At 49.2% G+C, this 16,457-nt stretch overlaps 1 protein-coding gene across 1 annotated transcript in view; it reads left to right on the forward strand.

Moving 5' to 3' along the window:
- The first annotated feature begins 6,793 nt into the window (after nucleotides 1-6,793).
- Nucleotides 6,794-16,457, forward strand: part of Abcb9 (ATP binding cassette subfamily B member 9) — a 44,631-nt gene continuing 34,967 nt past the window's right edge. The window contains exons 1-2 of the mRNA XM_008839309.2: nucleotides 6,794-6,951; nucleotides 11,675-12,343. Of these exons, the coding sequence (XP_008837531.1) occupies nucleotides 11,749-12,343 (595 nt within the window). The 5' untranslated portion in view covers nucleotides 6,794-6,951; nucleotides 11,675-11,748. The remainder of the gene's footprint in view (nucleotides 6,952-11,674; nucleotides 12,344-16,457) is intronic.

A 16,457-nucleotide genomic window follows, 5' to 3' on the forward strand; every position in this document is an offset into this window, starting at 1 on the left:
ACAACCAGGGGTAAACCCTAGGGGGCTAAAGGCTAACTCTCTTTGGCAGACAGATGTCACACATTACACTCCTTTTGGAAAACTCAAGTATGTTTTCGCGTCTATTGACACATTCTCACATGCCTGTTGGGCTACCGCCCATACAGGAGAAAAGTCTAGACATGCTCAGTCTCACTTCCTCCAGTGCTTTTGCTATGCTGGGATTACCTCAAAGGATTAAAACTGACAATGGACCATGCTTCATAAGTAAAAGCTTGCAGGACTTCTTATCTTTATGGGAAATCCACCAAAACGCGGGGATCCCCTATAACCCCCAGGGCCAAGCTATCATAAAACGTAACCATCAAGAGTTAAAGGCCCAATTACAAAAACAAAAAGGGGGAGTAAGGCCCCACCAACAGCTAGGTTCAGCCTTATTTACCATCAATATCCTCAATTTTCAAAAAGGTCAATTGGAATCTCAATTCCAAAAACATTGGGGACGTCAGGAGCAAAGACCCAGAGGTATGGGTCAGATGGAAGAATCCAGTAATGGGACAATGGCGAGGACCCAACCCACTCCTTACTATGGGCAGGGGGTTTGGATGCGTCTTTCCCACGGATGAACCCCAACCCATCTGGGTACCTGCAAGGAATCTAAAGATGCAGGAATAACCCTGTCCCAAAGGTAACAGCCCTTTGAGGAGGATTTCTATGTCTTACAGGATGGAGTATTTTGGATGGAAGGCTTTCATTGCCATGCTTGCCATTGTTGCCCTGGCCATCATCATCTTTATCATTACCATCATTATTCAAGATCTGATCAATAGATGGGTGACCAAAATCTGTCAGTAATGGTACTCCTTCTCCTGCTAGCCATCTGTCATAAAAGCTGAGGACCTCTGGGTCTTGGTCCCTTCCCTACCTATACTCTTGCCCTTCTCTTAAGTGAAGAGCTGACAATTACCAAAGACATGGCTCTGCTAACTTGCGACCCTCGCTTTAGGTCACTTTGTCTCACCCCTTATAAAGTTCAAAATATTACTAAATTGCGCCTACAACTCGCAGACTATATTCACAGCCACTAAAACCACCAATTTCTTAATTATTCCATATTGCTGACCAATTAGATTATTGCTCTAAATTATACCCGGGCCCTGGTCCTATTGATGGACTCCTCCTTTTTTTTTTCTTTTTTAGTAAGGTATGGGAGCATGTTTCTAATGCTTGTGCCAGCTTTTGTTTTCCTCAGGTGTCTCTGCTCAGTTATCAGAAGACAAAGACAGACAAAGAAAGTCCTGGTCCAGCTTGCCCTGGCCACCCAATCCCCCTTAGGCCCCTCCTCAAGACAAATCCAGGCATGGATGCTTGAGCTAGCCTGAGGGCGCAGGTTGCTTGGCTGGAATAGACCCCTGTATATTAACCGCAAAAGGGCATGGCTGGTCCCAATGATGGGTAAGACCCTCCCAGACTGATGAACCCAAGACAGGGGCCATGAGGGCAATCATGGTTACCCAAGGACGGGCAACTTCAGAGCCTGAGGAGAGGCAACCTAAGACAGGGAGGCCATAGCAGTGGAGGGGGATGGGGACAGTGCGCCCCATCCCCAGGGGCTATCCTTAAGGAACCTCACTTTTAAAACAAAGTAGGGGGAGAGATGCGGGGGCCTGAGGCCAGGGGCAAGGCAGGATGGTGCCTAGAGGAAACAGCCAGGGTGTGATCGGACTTGTCTGGCGCCTAGAGGAAACAGCCGGAACACGGCCAGACTTGTTTTGATGAATCGCTGATTGGCTCCTGTCATTTCCTTGCATCCTGGCAGCGCATGATCACCCCGCGAACACAATGCTGTGCTATGGACAGGAAACTGCATGCTCAAGTTCACCTTTAAAATGATTGGACATTTGGTTGGGGAGGGGATTTTCCTTGTGGTTTTTGCCTTTATAAGCTCTGTAAACACCTGCAATAAAGGAGTTCCTGCTTGACTGGCTCCCTGTCGTGTCTGATTGTCTCCCAGGGAGGCTACGGGTAACGGTGGACAGCGCACTTCCCTTTCCCCAGCTCCTGTGTCAGGGCAGGATCCCCAACACTGCTGTACACAGGCAAGCACAGGCATACACATAGACTGGCACAGAGATAGGCACATGGCCCACAGACATGCAGTCTGCCCACCACTAAGGGCTCAGGCCTCAAACCGCAAGGCCATATTTATATGGAATGGTACAAAAGTGGAACTTTGTCAAAAAAGTAACAGATTATGTCACTGCTTACTTTTGAAGTTTCCAGACATTTGGTGTTAGCCATGTTTTAGCCAGCTCATACTGGATATCCACATCACTACCATGTTGTCTAAACATATATTGGCCCTTATGGCCCTGTTTCCAACATATACAAAAAAGAAAAAGAAAAAAAATCATGAGACATATATACAAGAGTAGAAAGGCAATAATAGAAAACAGAGATGGAAAGAATAAGTAGGAACTGGATTGCTAACAGCTGCAGAATTGAAGAGTGATGTTAGCTCCCTCTGGCTTCAGTAGGTCCACGTGGTGCTGTGTGGCAGAGAGGAGAGTGGGGTCTTGGTCTCTGTAGCCTCAATGTTCTTGGGGTTCTTGTTGGGAGAGGAGGTTACAAGTCCTCTCCTGGTAGAGCCCATGGACCCCTGCCCTCCACTGTGGCCTCTCCAGGTCCTGTAGGTCCAGTATATGTGAGGAGCCCACATTTTGTAAATTTACAACTATTATGTTTTGAGGGACATTAATGTAAATGGTATTACATTTGTTGTTGTTGCTTTGAAATAGGATCTCCTATATCCCAGACTGACTTCAAGCTTGCTTTGTAGCCAAGGAAAATGAGCTCCTGATCCTCCTGCCTCTACCTTCTGAGTGCTGAAATTACAGGTGTGTGCTACCAGGCCTAGTTTGGAAGTCTCTACCCTCTCCCTCCTCTCTTTTCTCCATCTTCTCTGACTTCCCTTTCCCTCTTCCTCCCTCTCTCTCCCTCTCTCTTCCTCTTTCCCCCTGTCTCTCTTTCCCTCTCCCTCCCTCTTCCTCCCTCTTCTCCCTGTCTTTCCTCCTGTATTTATTGTTGTATATTCATTTCATTCTAACCCAGGTCCCATGTGTTCCTGCCATGCCTTTGGGGCTACTTATTTTCATCTGTGTCTGGAGAAAATTGTGTATGTCCCAGAAGCCCCCAGAAAAAGTGCTCAGTTTTCCTTCCATGAATCCATGGCTGTGATCAGAAAGTGAGCACAATGTCCTTCCCATTTTCTTTTTAATTTTTATTTATTTTTGTTTATTATTTTTATTTTCTGTGTATGAATATATTATCTGCATGTGTGTAAGTGTACCCATGTCATGCAATGCCCAAGGAGGACAGAAGAGGGCATCTGATCCCCTGGAACTGGAATTACAGATGGTTGTTAGCTGCCATGTGGGTGCTGGGATTCGAACCTGGGTCCCCTGCAAGGGCAGCCAGTGCTCTTTACCACTGAGCCAACTCTCCAGCCCCTATTTTTATTATTTTTTTTTTAATGCTTACAAGTATATTGTCTGTATGTAGGTAAGTGCACCCTTGTGCAGTGCCCCTAGAGGTCAGAAGAGGGCTTTGGATCCCCTAAAATTTGAGTTACAGATGGTTGTTAGCTGTCATATGGGAATTGAACCCGGGTCCTCTTCAAGAGCAGCCATTGCTCTTAACTGCTGAGCCATCTCTCCAGCCTCATTTTCTTCCTTTTGAAGAACAGCTTTATGAAGTCACACATCATATACAGTATAATTCACTCATATACAGGGCAATTCAGTGGTTGTGGTGGTTTGTTTGTTTTAGTAGATTCACTGAGCTATGCAGCTAGCACCACAATAAATATTTAGAACCACCCCCCCCAAGAAATGACCATTAGCAATCACTCACCTAGAGGCCCAAGCTCACCTAAACCAGTTTCTGTGATTACACTGGAGGTGGTCTCATGTCACTCAACCCAGTTAGGCTGCTCTACCATAGGGGATGAATGGAAGGATGGTGAAGGGGAAGATCACAAACTCAAAGCCATCCTGGGCTACTTAACATGCCATTATCTCAAAATAAACAAAAAAAAGTAGAGTCTGTCTGGGTGAGGGATCACCTGCTTCGGATACCAGCACTTGAGAGGCAGAGGCACTGACCTCTGAGAGCTTGAGACCAGCATGGTCTATGTAGCAAGTTCCAGGCCAGCAAGGTCTGCATAGTGAGATGCTGATTAAAAAAAAAAAAAGACTGGGTATGGTGGTGCATGTGCCTGATCCCAGCACTCAGGATGCAGAGGCAGGTAGATCTCTGTGAGACGTAAGCCAGCCTGGTCTACATAGCAAGTTCCAGGCCAGGCAGGGCTACAAGGAGACACTATTTAAAAGATAAAAAGTAGGCTAGATCTCATGTGAAAATGGCGGTGGCGAGGTTTTAGACACTGATCCTTGACAGAGAGGACAAGGTACAAAGAGACATAGGAGATGAGAGACAGAAGAACTTGCAAGCTTGGGAACCAGAGGTGAAGGCCCTGTGGAGAAACAGCCAACAATGAAATTGACATGCAAATCTCAGCATTTCTTTTCTGACAGCTCTTTTCTTTTTATTATATTTTATTTATATGCTTATTTAGTGTGTATATGTATTTATATGTACATATGTGCACGCAACTGGAGGTCAGAGGACAACTTTTGGGAGTGGTTCTCTCCTTCCACCATGTGGATCCTGGGGATTGAACTCTGGTCATTGGCTTGGCAGCAAGCACCTTTACCCTCTGAACCATCTCACTAGTCCTGACAGTTCTTTACTGTTATGGATACTCTAGGTGCATCAAGGTTCAGAGTCATCCCACCTTTCCTAAAAATGATCCTTGTTCCCATTTACCAATCGAGTGTTTATCATGTGCCGGGGCAGTCCTGGCAGGCCACACCTAACCTTCACCATTCTTCAAAGCATCAGGTATATTTATTAACCCTGCTTTCTGATAGGAAAACAGGTTCAGAGTCACATACCCAAGTTTGCACAGCAAAAAGGATGTGGACCTGGCTCTGAATAACCCAAGATACTCTCTTCTTAAGTTCAAGTATAAACTGGCCTTTGTTTTCAACAGAAGCAGACAGTTGTTCAATTTCACTCAATAGATGTGGGTGGTCACTCATAACTTTATGGAACTTTCTACTATATGTGCAGTTTCCCTGCTGTTGAGTGTTCTGCTGATGGAATATTCTCTAATTATCTCTCAAGGTCCCTGTGGATGGGTATTTAGGTTATTTCCAGACTTTTGCTACTATAGCAACTCTGTTTTCAAACTAGTATCTTAGTTCCTTTCATGAATCTCTCTGTAGAAGACATTCCTACTGGGTCAAAAAAAATGTTTTAAATGCTGAATGTTACCCAGTTCCTCTCCAGGAAGACTGTCCCCTGGGGCTATTAGAGGCTATTTTAAAATTCATAGTGTACTCAGTCTCCACTTGAGGATGGGTGGACATAGGAGGATATCTCTGGGCTTTGCACTTACTCCCACTCAGTTCTCACAGTTCTGGCTACACAGACTCTTTCTACCCCTGGAATGACCTGGCTAGTTCCCACCTAAGAGCCTTTGAACTTGCAAATATCCAAGCCTAGAATGCTCTCCCTCCACATCTGCGTTTCACTCCTCTTCTTTCTCAGAGAGGTCTTCCCAGTTAAAGTTGTCACATGCCATTTTCAATCCTGTCACTGAGTTTTCTTTCCTTTTATTTTGTTTTTGTGGTACAGGAACTGGAACGCAGGGCCTCAGGCTTGTTAACTAAGCAAATGTCACATCCCCAACTCTATTCCCTTTACAGCACTTAATGCCATCTGAAATTATCTTACATATTTCCTGGTGGATTTCCTATCTTCCCTGCTTTACAAAGGTGGAGTACTCTGTCCTTTTCTCACTTTGCAGTGTTTCTAACGCCTAGCAATCACACCCCTCTCCTTAGCCCATAAAATATTTTCTTATTCTCCATATAATGTGCTCCTTTCTAATATATGCAGTCTACTTAGTCTAACTCCTTCACTGACCACTCCAGAAGGGCGGAGATTCTGATGGGTTCCTGTTGGCTTTCCTTTTTGTTAAACGAATTCCGCGACTCATATGATCCTTCTTCCTCAACCTCGCGAGTAGCTGGGACTATGGATGCGTGCAGCCACGCCCAGCTTCTCAAATGTTTAAAATGGAATACAGCATAGTAGGTACTCGATAAATACTTGTTGGATAGATGAGAGAACAAATGAGGATCATAACCCATTTCACCCTTAAGGGCTACAAGGCTGTGCCTCTGGGGAAAAGGCCCTACTAAAGAGCATTTCTACTCCCAGAGGATGCACTGAGGACCAGCTAGGGAACACTGAGCCTACTAACTGGATGGAGATGGGGTTTGTTGCAGGTTATTCTGACAGCGAGCTCAGGTCCCGCCCCCTAGGCTCCGTCCCTCCCGGCCCAGGAAGCCCCGCCCACTTGAGAATGTCCCGCCCATTATCCCTGAGGCTTCATTCCGCCTTGGAGGCTCCATCTCTGGCCCTATTTCTAGAAGCCCCGCCCTATTCTGGAGGCTCCTCCCCATCCTTGCCCCATCAGGGAAGCCAATTCCACAGACCCCGCCCCACCAAGGATGGCGGTCCCTCCAGAAAGCCTCGTGCGCTCCGGCCCCGTAGGCCTGCCTCGCCCAAGATGACCCGCCCACCTCCCCTGAGGCCCCGCCCCTCCAGGAGACTGCGGAGTCCTTCCTCGGAGGCCCCGCCCCCGGCCCCGCCCATCCAGTCTGCTGGTCGGGGCGCCGGCGGGGCTCAGCTCCGACCTTGCAGAGTCGCTGCGCGGGCGGGAGGCGGGCGGAACGGAGCTAGCGGAGCGCGGTCTCTGATAAGAGGCTCGGAGCCTGCGTCCCCCGCGCCCGGGGCCGCGCCACGTCCCCTTCCCCCGGCTTACCTGGTGCCAAGTCGCAGGTAAGGAACGTAAGGGGGAGGTGCACCCACAGGTCCCTCCCCCAGCTCTGCCGCATCCTCCCGCTCCCACTGGGGCAATTCGCCTTTGAAAAAAACCCCTCTGCGACGCTGTCTTCTGAAAAACCGTGTGTAAGATGCGTTTGCAGAGAATCCTGGGAGCGCTGTGGTCCCCTCAGTGCAGCTACCGGCGACTTCTAAGGGATCCCGAGCCCGGGAGGTGTCAAAGCCTGGGGGCTGCCCGGGCTGCTCACCTGGGCCAGTCCCTTCCCTCCCCTGCGTCTCCCCGGCCGGTCTGTGGGCTGACACCCCTCCCCAGAACCCTCTGGGCAGTCAGGCCTGTGCGTTCCCAGGGTCCCTTCCTTCGTTTGGGGGCACCTCCTTCCCGGCCTACGTTAACTGAGATAGCTGTATGCCCGGCCGACCCGATTCCATACCCTCTGCCCCACCCCCTAGAGATGGGTGGCCTCCTCCATGCTACAAATGGCGTTGAGGCCAAGTGAAAAGAGGCGGACTGTAGGAAGCTCTCAATTTGCTCAGCCTAGAGCTATAAATTACCTGAGAACCTGGAGTCCACCAAGGAGTAGCAGTCCCAGTATCGGGTCATAGGGCGGGGGTGGTGGGGTGGAGGGGATTGGTAGCAAGTGCAGAAGTCAGGATGGAGCCATGTGGACCCAGCCCGGGTGTGCCCCTGTCTTCAGCAACCATGGCAGCCAGTGCCTGCTGAGTAGTGGCCCGCCTCCCCAGGGAGTGAAAAGACCAGAGTGAGGTGTGAATGGGAGCCACTTGGGCCACCCAAGGCAGGACAGTGTAGCCTGGGCAAGATCCCACCACCCAAGGGTGGAGTCTAGGGTTTCCCTCAAGCTGTAATGGGCATGGCGACTGTCAGCCTCCTAGGGTATTGGGTCACTGAGCTGGGAGGTGTCAGGCACTTGGAAACACCCAAGCTGGTAACTGTTAGGATTGTAATGCTAGTTCTGTTATCTCCTAGCTATTTCAGACTTTACTGCATCTGGCAGCAGGAGCTACCTCAGCCATCATCTCCTCTACTGGCATGAAAATCTTTCTCAAGACCCCTGAGTGCTGGGGCTATAGCTGCCTGCCTAGCATGTGGGAGGTCTGATTACTCAGCATCCAAAAAATAAGACAGTTCCCAAACTCACCCCCACCCCCAGTGGGGATGGGGTCACTTGCCAGTCTTGTGCCCTTATCATTTGAGTCAAGGCAAGTTGCCCTGTCTTCCTGGGCCCTACTGGCCCCTAAGCAAGGCCTGCTCTGGCTTCCACCCACCATCTTGCCCTTGTCTCTTGGGCCACTCACATCACCCATGTGCCCTCCAATTCCACCTAGCCAAACTCAGCTGGCCCGTCCTCAGAGTCGGGCAGAGAGAGGGCAGGGAGGTGCTTCCAAGCAGCCTTTTGGTCCCCAGCCTCACACCTCACAGTTTGTGCTTGTGCTTTTAATTTTCAGTAACTTTAAAAACAACAGAGTAACCTGCCCCCACAGAACTGTAACCCAGCCTAACCTGAGTTGGACTCTTCTCACTGGGAGCTTGGAGTGGATGGACACAGCCCTTGGGACAGGGGACCCAGGTGCCATGGGTGCCCTGTCCTGGGTGACCCTGGATAAGTCTCATTTCTTCCCTCCCTGGGCTTCATTTCCCCACCTGCAAAAGTGCTTCAGCTAGCCTGTGCTGTTGGCATCTGGAGCTTTATTTCCAGTGAAGATGTGTAGGGACTCCTAGGTGGGGTTTCAGAAAGGAATCTTCCATGACTGGGAGTCAGGTGGAAGGCTGGCCATTTCTGTCTGATCTTCCACCTGTCTGGAAGCTGTGAACCCCTGGTGCCCATGGACCCCTAGTGCCTATCATGAGAAGGCAGCAGCTGGGTGCCTGGCAGGCCTAGTGAAACTGGCACTAGCTTGGCAGGAGGCCTGGGGTGACACTGAGCCAGGAGCTTCCCTTGCTGGGCTCCGACGGAGCTCACCCACTCACTTGCTCCCTGAGGTGTCTGCATTGCAGTAGATGGAGCCCAGGAGCTGTGCTGGCAGCTCAGCCCCAGCTGGGATGAAGGAAGGCCAGATGAAGGAAGGCCGGGCAGGAGTGTCTGCCTGTCTCATCCCGTCTACTGACCCCAGTTGGCCCTGGTTCCCTTCGAAACTGCAAGTGCTGACTAATGAAGCAACATCTCTGACACAGACTCAAATCGTCCAGGATGACAACAAAACCCAGTCTTGGGTCCCATCACACCCCATGCTCTCTACATCTCAGATCCCTCTTAGCAGCATTAGGAGTCATGTCTACCCTGGAAGAGACTGTGTTCAAGTATAGAGCTGTAGAGCAGATTTCAGAGCTCCACACCCAACTCCCTTGCTGTGTGACCTGAGGCAGATCACTTGACCTCTCTGTGCCTTAGTTTTCTCAACCATAAGGTTGAGATAATAATAGAACGTACTTCATGGGGTTCTCATGGGAATTAATTTAATATATGTAAATTACTTAGAGCAGCACCTTGCTCTTGTTCACATTAATAAATGCCAGCTGTTTCTGTTGTCATCCTGAACTTCTTCTTGACTGAGCCCCCTCTGATGTGGACCCCAGACCCTATTTTCCTTAAGGGAACACACGCTGTTCAGTCTTTGTCATACTGAGAAGTTGTATTGACTAGCTCTTGCTGTTCAACTGCTCCATGGGGACCATAACAGTGCAGAGGTCACAAAGTTGTCCTGAGGGTAAGTGAACACATGTGGAGCAGGTGTTGATTAAGGTGCTGTGTTCCATAAACATGTGATGCAGTTATTGGACTCCTACTGTATGCCAGGTACATAGTACACAGGTGGAAGCCCCAGGTGCTAGCATCCTTCACACAAGGACTCTAGTCCTGATTTGGACCTTTGTTGGCTGAGTGACTACAGAAGGTGACTTTTTCAATGCCTCAGTTTCCCCAGCTATAAATGGAGGTGGGGAGAAACAGGTCTTGTGGGATTGCATGAGGTCAGATGACTCCACAGCACAAGGACCATTCCCATGGTATAGCCATCAGAGCTCTGAGGAGGAGGTATCCTGACCAGGTTGGTCCCCTCTATACTGATTCAGTAAGCCTGCCACTCATTGCCTCTCCCTCCACATGGGACATCCTGACTCAGTAAGTCTCTGCCACTCATTGCCTCTCCCTCCACATGGGACATCCTGACTCAGTAAGTCTCTGCCACTCATTGCCTCTCCCTCCACATGGGACATCCTGACTCAGTAAGTCTCTGCCACTCATTGCCTCTCCCTCCACATGGGACATCCTGACTCAGTAAGTCTCTGCCACTCATTGCCTCTCCCTCCACATGGGACATCCTGACTCAGTAAGTCTCTGCCACTCATTGCCTCTCCCTCCACATGGGACATCCTGACTCAGTAAGTCCCCTGTAGCTCCAGATGCCTGGAACTCGCTCTGTAGACCAGGCTGGCATCAAACTCACAGAGATCCTCCTGCCTCTGCCTCCCAAGTGCTGGGATTAAAGGCATGAGTCACCACGCCCAGCTAACTTTACCTATTTTACCAACAAGGCAGCACCCCCATCTCAAGAAAATCTGGTCATGACCCAGTATGCAATGTCACCCCTAGACCCAGGCCACCAGGCTTACTTCTGGTGTTCCTGCAGCTCTGAGCTCACCCAGGCCCAGCAAGTCCCGAGTGGTCCAGTGCAGGGGGTGTTTGAAAGAAGCAGACAATAAGATCCGGAAAAGCCAAAGGGGTGTATGGCTGGAGGTAAGGGCCAGTCTCTAGATGAAAAGTTTCTGGAAACTTCCACGCAGACACAAAGGTCCCTGGGTTGCCATGGAACCTATCTAAGAGAGTAAGCGTTTAATTAGAATACCATGTGTACAGTTGATAACCCGTAGCAGCAGCTAGGCATTGTGACCAGGCCCCCCCGGAACTTCATCCTAACACTGCAAACAAGGAACAGTTCAGATACCAGCAGCCATCTGTTGAGTTCTGCTCATCTCAGCTTCACCCTTACCATGGTGGTCCCCACACCCTCCCCTCTGTCACTGCCTGGAACTTCCTTGCCTTCCTCCAGTACAGGCAGTACCCTCTTGCCTCAGGGTTCTGGCCTATTTCACCTGTCCAAAATGCTTCTCTCCCAATAGGTCCATGGGGCAGAATCCCTACCTTTTTTCTTTAGTGCTAGGTATTGAACCCAGGATTTCACATATAAGAGGCACATGTTCTAAAACTGAACCATAACCCCAGCTTTATGTTTTTATTTTGAGATGGGATCTTACTAAGTCTCCTAGGCAGACCTTGAACTTGCCATCCTCAGGCCTGGCACCCTCCCCTCTTCTGAGCTTTGCTGTGGTACCACCTAATGCTCTTCACCCCTCTCTCCTACCTTAGGACCTATCAGTCACTGGTTAATCTCTTTCCCATATTGGTAAGTCTGCTTCACAGGAACTTGGTTTGCGGTGCTGTGCTGTGCTGTGCTGTGTGTGTATACATGTGTATTCCTCTCCAGATTCAGTGAGATTCTGTCTCAAAAAAGATAAAGTGGAACAGAGTTGGGCCTGCAGCAGATGCTTGGTGAGCAGCCCTTGAGTGAGAAACTTCCCAACAGACTAGAAAATCACCGTTATTGCCACTTTAGAGATAAGGAAGCACAGCCTAGAAAGGTCAGTGACCATAGCCCAGGAGCATACCTGAACCCCTGGCCCTGATGCTCACTGTTGCTTCTGTAGGTGTGACTTGGCCCCACAGATGATGATGGCCTTGCCCCGGTGAACTACAGCCTGCCCTCAGCACTGCCAGCAGGATGCAGCTGTGGAAGGCAGTGGTGGCAACACTGGCCTTTGTAAGCATGGATGTAGGTGTGACCACGGCCATCTATGCCTTCAGTCACCTGGACCGCAGCCTGCTGGAGGACATTCGCCACTTCAACATCTTTGACTCGGTGCTGGACCTCTGGGCTGCCTGCCTGTACCGCAGCTGCCTGCTCCTGGGGGCCACCATCGGCGTGGCCAAGAACAGTGCCCTGGGGCCCCGGCGGCTACGAGCCTCGTGGCTTGTCATCACCCTTGTGTGCCTCTTTGTGGGCATCTATGCCATGGTCAAGCTGCTGCTCTTCTCGGAGGTGCGCAGGCCCATCCGGGACCCATGGTTCTGGGCACTCTTTGTGTGGACCTACATCTCACTAGCTGCTTCCTTCCTGCTCTGGGGGCTGCTGTCCACTGTGCGACCAGATGCTGAGGCCCTGGATCCAGGAACAGAGGCTGAAGGCTTCCACGGAGAGGGCCAGCCGCCCACTGAGCAGGCATCAGGGGCCACATTGCAAAAGCTTCTGTCCTACACCAAACCTGATGTGGCCTTCCTCGTAGCTGCCTCCTTCTTCCTCATCGTGGCAGCTCTGGGTAAGTAGGAGCCTCAGGGATGGCTCATGTCAAGCTTCAGCTTCCCAGGGATGCAAGACCAGCCGCCCAGCCACCTCATCTCCCCTCCCAAAGGTGGACATATTTACTTAAGTGATACAGACCCCCCAAAAGATACAGGAAGGCTGGGCATGGTGTCTGACATGTTTCTTGAGAAACAGGGAGGACAATTACTGAGAGTTTGTGGCCAGCCTGGGTTACATAGTTCCAGGCCAGCCTGGACTATATAGTGAGACCCTATCTCAAAAGAAAAAGAAAGCCCGGCATGGTGACGCACACCTTTAATCCCAGCACTCAGGAGGCAGAGGCAGGTGGATCTTTGTGAGTTCGAGGCCAGCCTGGTCTACATAATGAGTTCCAGGCCAGCTGGGGATACAGGGAGACCCTGTTTCAAAAAGACCATTAAAAAAAAAAAAGAGTCAGGATCTTATTTTATTTTATGAGTGTTTTGCCTCATTTATGTAAGTGCACCATGTGCACGAAATGCCCAAGGAGGCCAGAAGAGGGTACTGAAACTAGAGTTCAGGGACATTATAGGCCACCATATGAGTTGCTGGGAATGAAACCCAGGTCCTCTACAAAAGCAGACTGTGCTCTTCACTGCTGAGCCATCTTTCCAGTCCCAAGAGGCAGGATCTTTAAGAGCTAAGCAGGTCATGATTGTTTTCCCCTCAAGAATGGATTAATGCAGCCAGGCGTGGTGGCACGCACCTTTAATCCTAGCACTCGGGAGGCAGAGGCAGGCAGATCTCTGTGAGTTCATGGCCAGCCTGGTCTGCATATTGAGTTCCAGGCCAGCTGGGGCTATAGGGAGAACCTGTCTCAAAAAAACAAACAACAACAAAAAAAAAAAAGACAAAAAAAGAAAAAGAAGATATGGAAAGGGAAAAATTGAGACCTCTCTTACCAGTTCTACCCCTTGACTACCCTGATCATCCTGCCCAGGGTTAGCTACAGTAAAAGGTCTTAGAAGCTGCATGGGGGAAACCCATTCTCTCTCTCTGTCTCTCTGTCTCTGTCTCTCTCTTTCCCCTCATCTCTCTCTTATGTGTACACATTTGTATGTGTTCATACATGTATATGGAGGCCAGAGGTGGACATTGGGTGTCTTCCTCTCTTGCTCTCCACCTTACATTTTGAATCCAGCTCTCATACTGAACCTGGAACTCACTGATTGGCTAGACTGACTGACCATTGAGCCCTAGGGATCCTCCTGGCTCCACCTCCCCAGCACTGGGGTTGCAGCCACATGTTGAGATTCCCAGGTTTTTACACTGGGAGCCATCTCCCCAGCCCTGGATCCTCTCTTTGTAGTATTTCTAGTGTTCCTTCATGTGGCCCCAGCATGTGTGCTGCATTTCTTTAAAAAAAATACTAATGTTTATTATTTTTAAAAATATCTTATTATTTTTTATTTTATGTGTATGAGTATATTGCCTGCATGTGTGTAAGTGCACCCATGTCCTGCAATGCATTGGATTCCCTGGAACTGGAGTTACAGATAGTTGTAAGATGCCATATGGGTACAGTGCTGGGAATTGAACCTGGATCCTCTGCAAGAACAACCAGTGCTCTTAACCGCTGAGCCATCTCTCCAGCCCCATCATTATTATTTTTAACTATGTGTATGTGCTAGTGCCTGCGGAGGCTAGAAGCAGCTGATCCTCTGGAGTTGGAGCTGGAGTTACAGGCAGTTGAGAGCCACCTGATGTGGATGTTGGGAATTGTACTCAGGTCCTCTGCAAGAGCAATACTCATTCTTAACAGTTGAGCCATCTCTCTAGCCCCTCCATTTGGTTTCTTGCTCTTTTTACTTGATGCATTCTGGACATTTCCCCATCAGGACCTCATTCTTTTCTTGGGCTACATAGTATTCCATTGTATGACTGTGGCATAGGTTTTTCCACCTATTCCTTGTTATATGTGTTTTGATCATATGTGTCTCATGTTATTGCATGGAGCTGAAGGGTGAAGTCTATCTAGGTTTGAAGATGAGCTGTGTTTGTTGCAGTGTGTCTGGTGCACTATAGCAGTGTAGGTGGGAAGGTAGTATTGCAGGGTTGAAACTCAACAGGTTCTGGTATCAGCAAGGCCTGGAATAGGTCCTAGTCTTGTTTCTTACCAAACAATGTGACCTGGGGCATTTGTATAAACCTTTCTGAGCCTCACTCCCCCTTCTGGGGAATGGCAATCAGTAGATTCATGGCCTTATGAAACTCATATAAAAACAGGACGCCTTTAGTCCCAGCCTTTGGGAGGGAGAGGCAGGTGGATCTCTGTGAGTTCAAGGCCAGCCTGGTCTACATAGTGAGTTCCAGGACAGCTGGGGCTACAGGGAGACCCTGTCTCAAAAAAGATGAAACAAAACAACAATAAAAAAAAAACAGACAGGACATGAAGCAAGCACAGAGCTTGGCACATCATGGTAGGTGCCCAGGAATGTTGGCTAGTAGGAGTTTACCAAATTCTAAGTCACAGGGACAGAGGCTGGAGGTGGCAATAAAGCCAGAGTAGTCTAAAGAAGACAGGTGAACCTGAACTGGCTGGATGCTTCAGCCTCTTCCAGCCACTAACCTCCCCTCTCACTCCCCTCCCCAGTTACTCAGCCTCTGAGTCTCAGCCTCCGTATCTATAAATTGGACACCACAGTCCCCACATTAGTTAGCCATGTGTTGCTGTGACAAAATACCTGAGACAAAAATTTAAAGGAGGAAACGGTAAATAAGCTCATGGTTGCAGAGGTTTTGACCCTGGTTGTCTAGCTCTGTTGTTTGGAGGCCTGTGGGGAAGGAAAATGTCATGGTGAGAATGGGGAAGAACTGATCACTGCATGGTGGCCAGGAGGCAGAGACACCCCCAGCGTGTCTTCAGGAGACAGAGAGACACCCCCCAGTGACATACTTCTTCATCTAGGCACCTCTTCCTGAAGTTGCCACCACCTCCCAAGTAGGAACTCTTCCTTTAGAGTACAAGCTTCTGGAGTGATGGAAGATTCAAACCATACTAGCCCCCATGGGGAGCTAATGGGGTAAAACACCTCAGAGCTCCCAGTACATGGGCAGCTCATCCATTGTGAGTGCCGGTCTACCCCCTTCCGTTTAACCAACTTCTGCACAAGTGTCAGGCTCCTCTTGAGCAGCCATTTGAATTCTTTTGACTGGTTTTTATTGGTTATGCAAAAGTCCTGCCCTCTTCTGCCTCCCCAGCCAGGTCTGATTCACTATGGATCCTGATCTCTGGCACCAGATATTAGTCCATGACCTTGCTCCCATGTCTGTAGTGGCCCTGTGGGCAACTGTGGCCTGTTCAGGGAATGCAGATGTTCCTCTGTGCAGCTGAGCTCAGCTGAGCCCTGCCCGCCATCAGGATTGCATCAGACCAAGGGCTTAGAATGAGTCAGACTCCTACCGCACTGATGAAGTTAAATTGGTTAAGTTAGCCAAGCCTCAGTTTCCCACCCTGCCATGGGGTGAGGTGATTGTGAGAATTAAATGACACGAGTCAGGACATCCGGCAAAAGTGCATAGTAAGCATTAGACCCTGTGATCATTAGTCACTGTTTCCAGCCTACAAGCATCCATTCATTCATGCCTTTTTCTATCCCTCATAACCTGAAGATAGAAAAGCTTACCAGCTGACTGGAAAAGTACTGAGTATCTCTGCTGAGATTCTTTAAAGAAATTATCACATTTTAAATTTATTTATTGGGAAGTGAGGTTGAGTCTGTGTCATAGAAGGTATGTGGAAATCAGAGGACAACTTGAGGGAGTCAGTTCTCTTGTTCCACCACGTGGATCCTCAGGTCATCGGGCTCAGCAGCAAGTACCTTTACCTGCTGAGCTCTCACTAGTCCCCTCCACTCTTTATTTTATTTTATTTTGTTTTGTTTATTTCATTTCATTTCATTTTATTTTATTTTATTTTATTTTATGACAGGGTCTCCCTGTAGCCCCAGCTGGCCTGGATTCACTATGAAGACCAGGCTAGCCTTGAACTCAGAGATCCATCTGCCTTTGCCTCCCGAATGCTGGGATTAAAGGCATGTGCCACGACACCCAGCTATTTTATTTTTTTGTTTTGTTTTTGAGACAGGGTC

This window comes from Nannospalax galili, unplaced genomic scaffold (assembly GCF_000622305.1).
Source record: "Nannospalax galili isolate Female #2095 unplaced genomic scaffold, S.galili_v1.0 scaffold218, whole genome shotgun sequence".
Classification (NCBI taxonomy): domain Eukaryota; kingdom Metazoa; phylum Chordata; class Mammalia; order Rodentia; family Spalacidae; genus Nannospalax; species Nannospalax galili.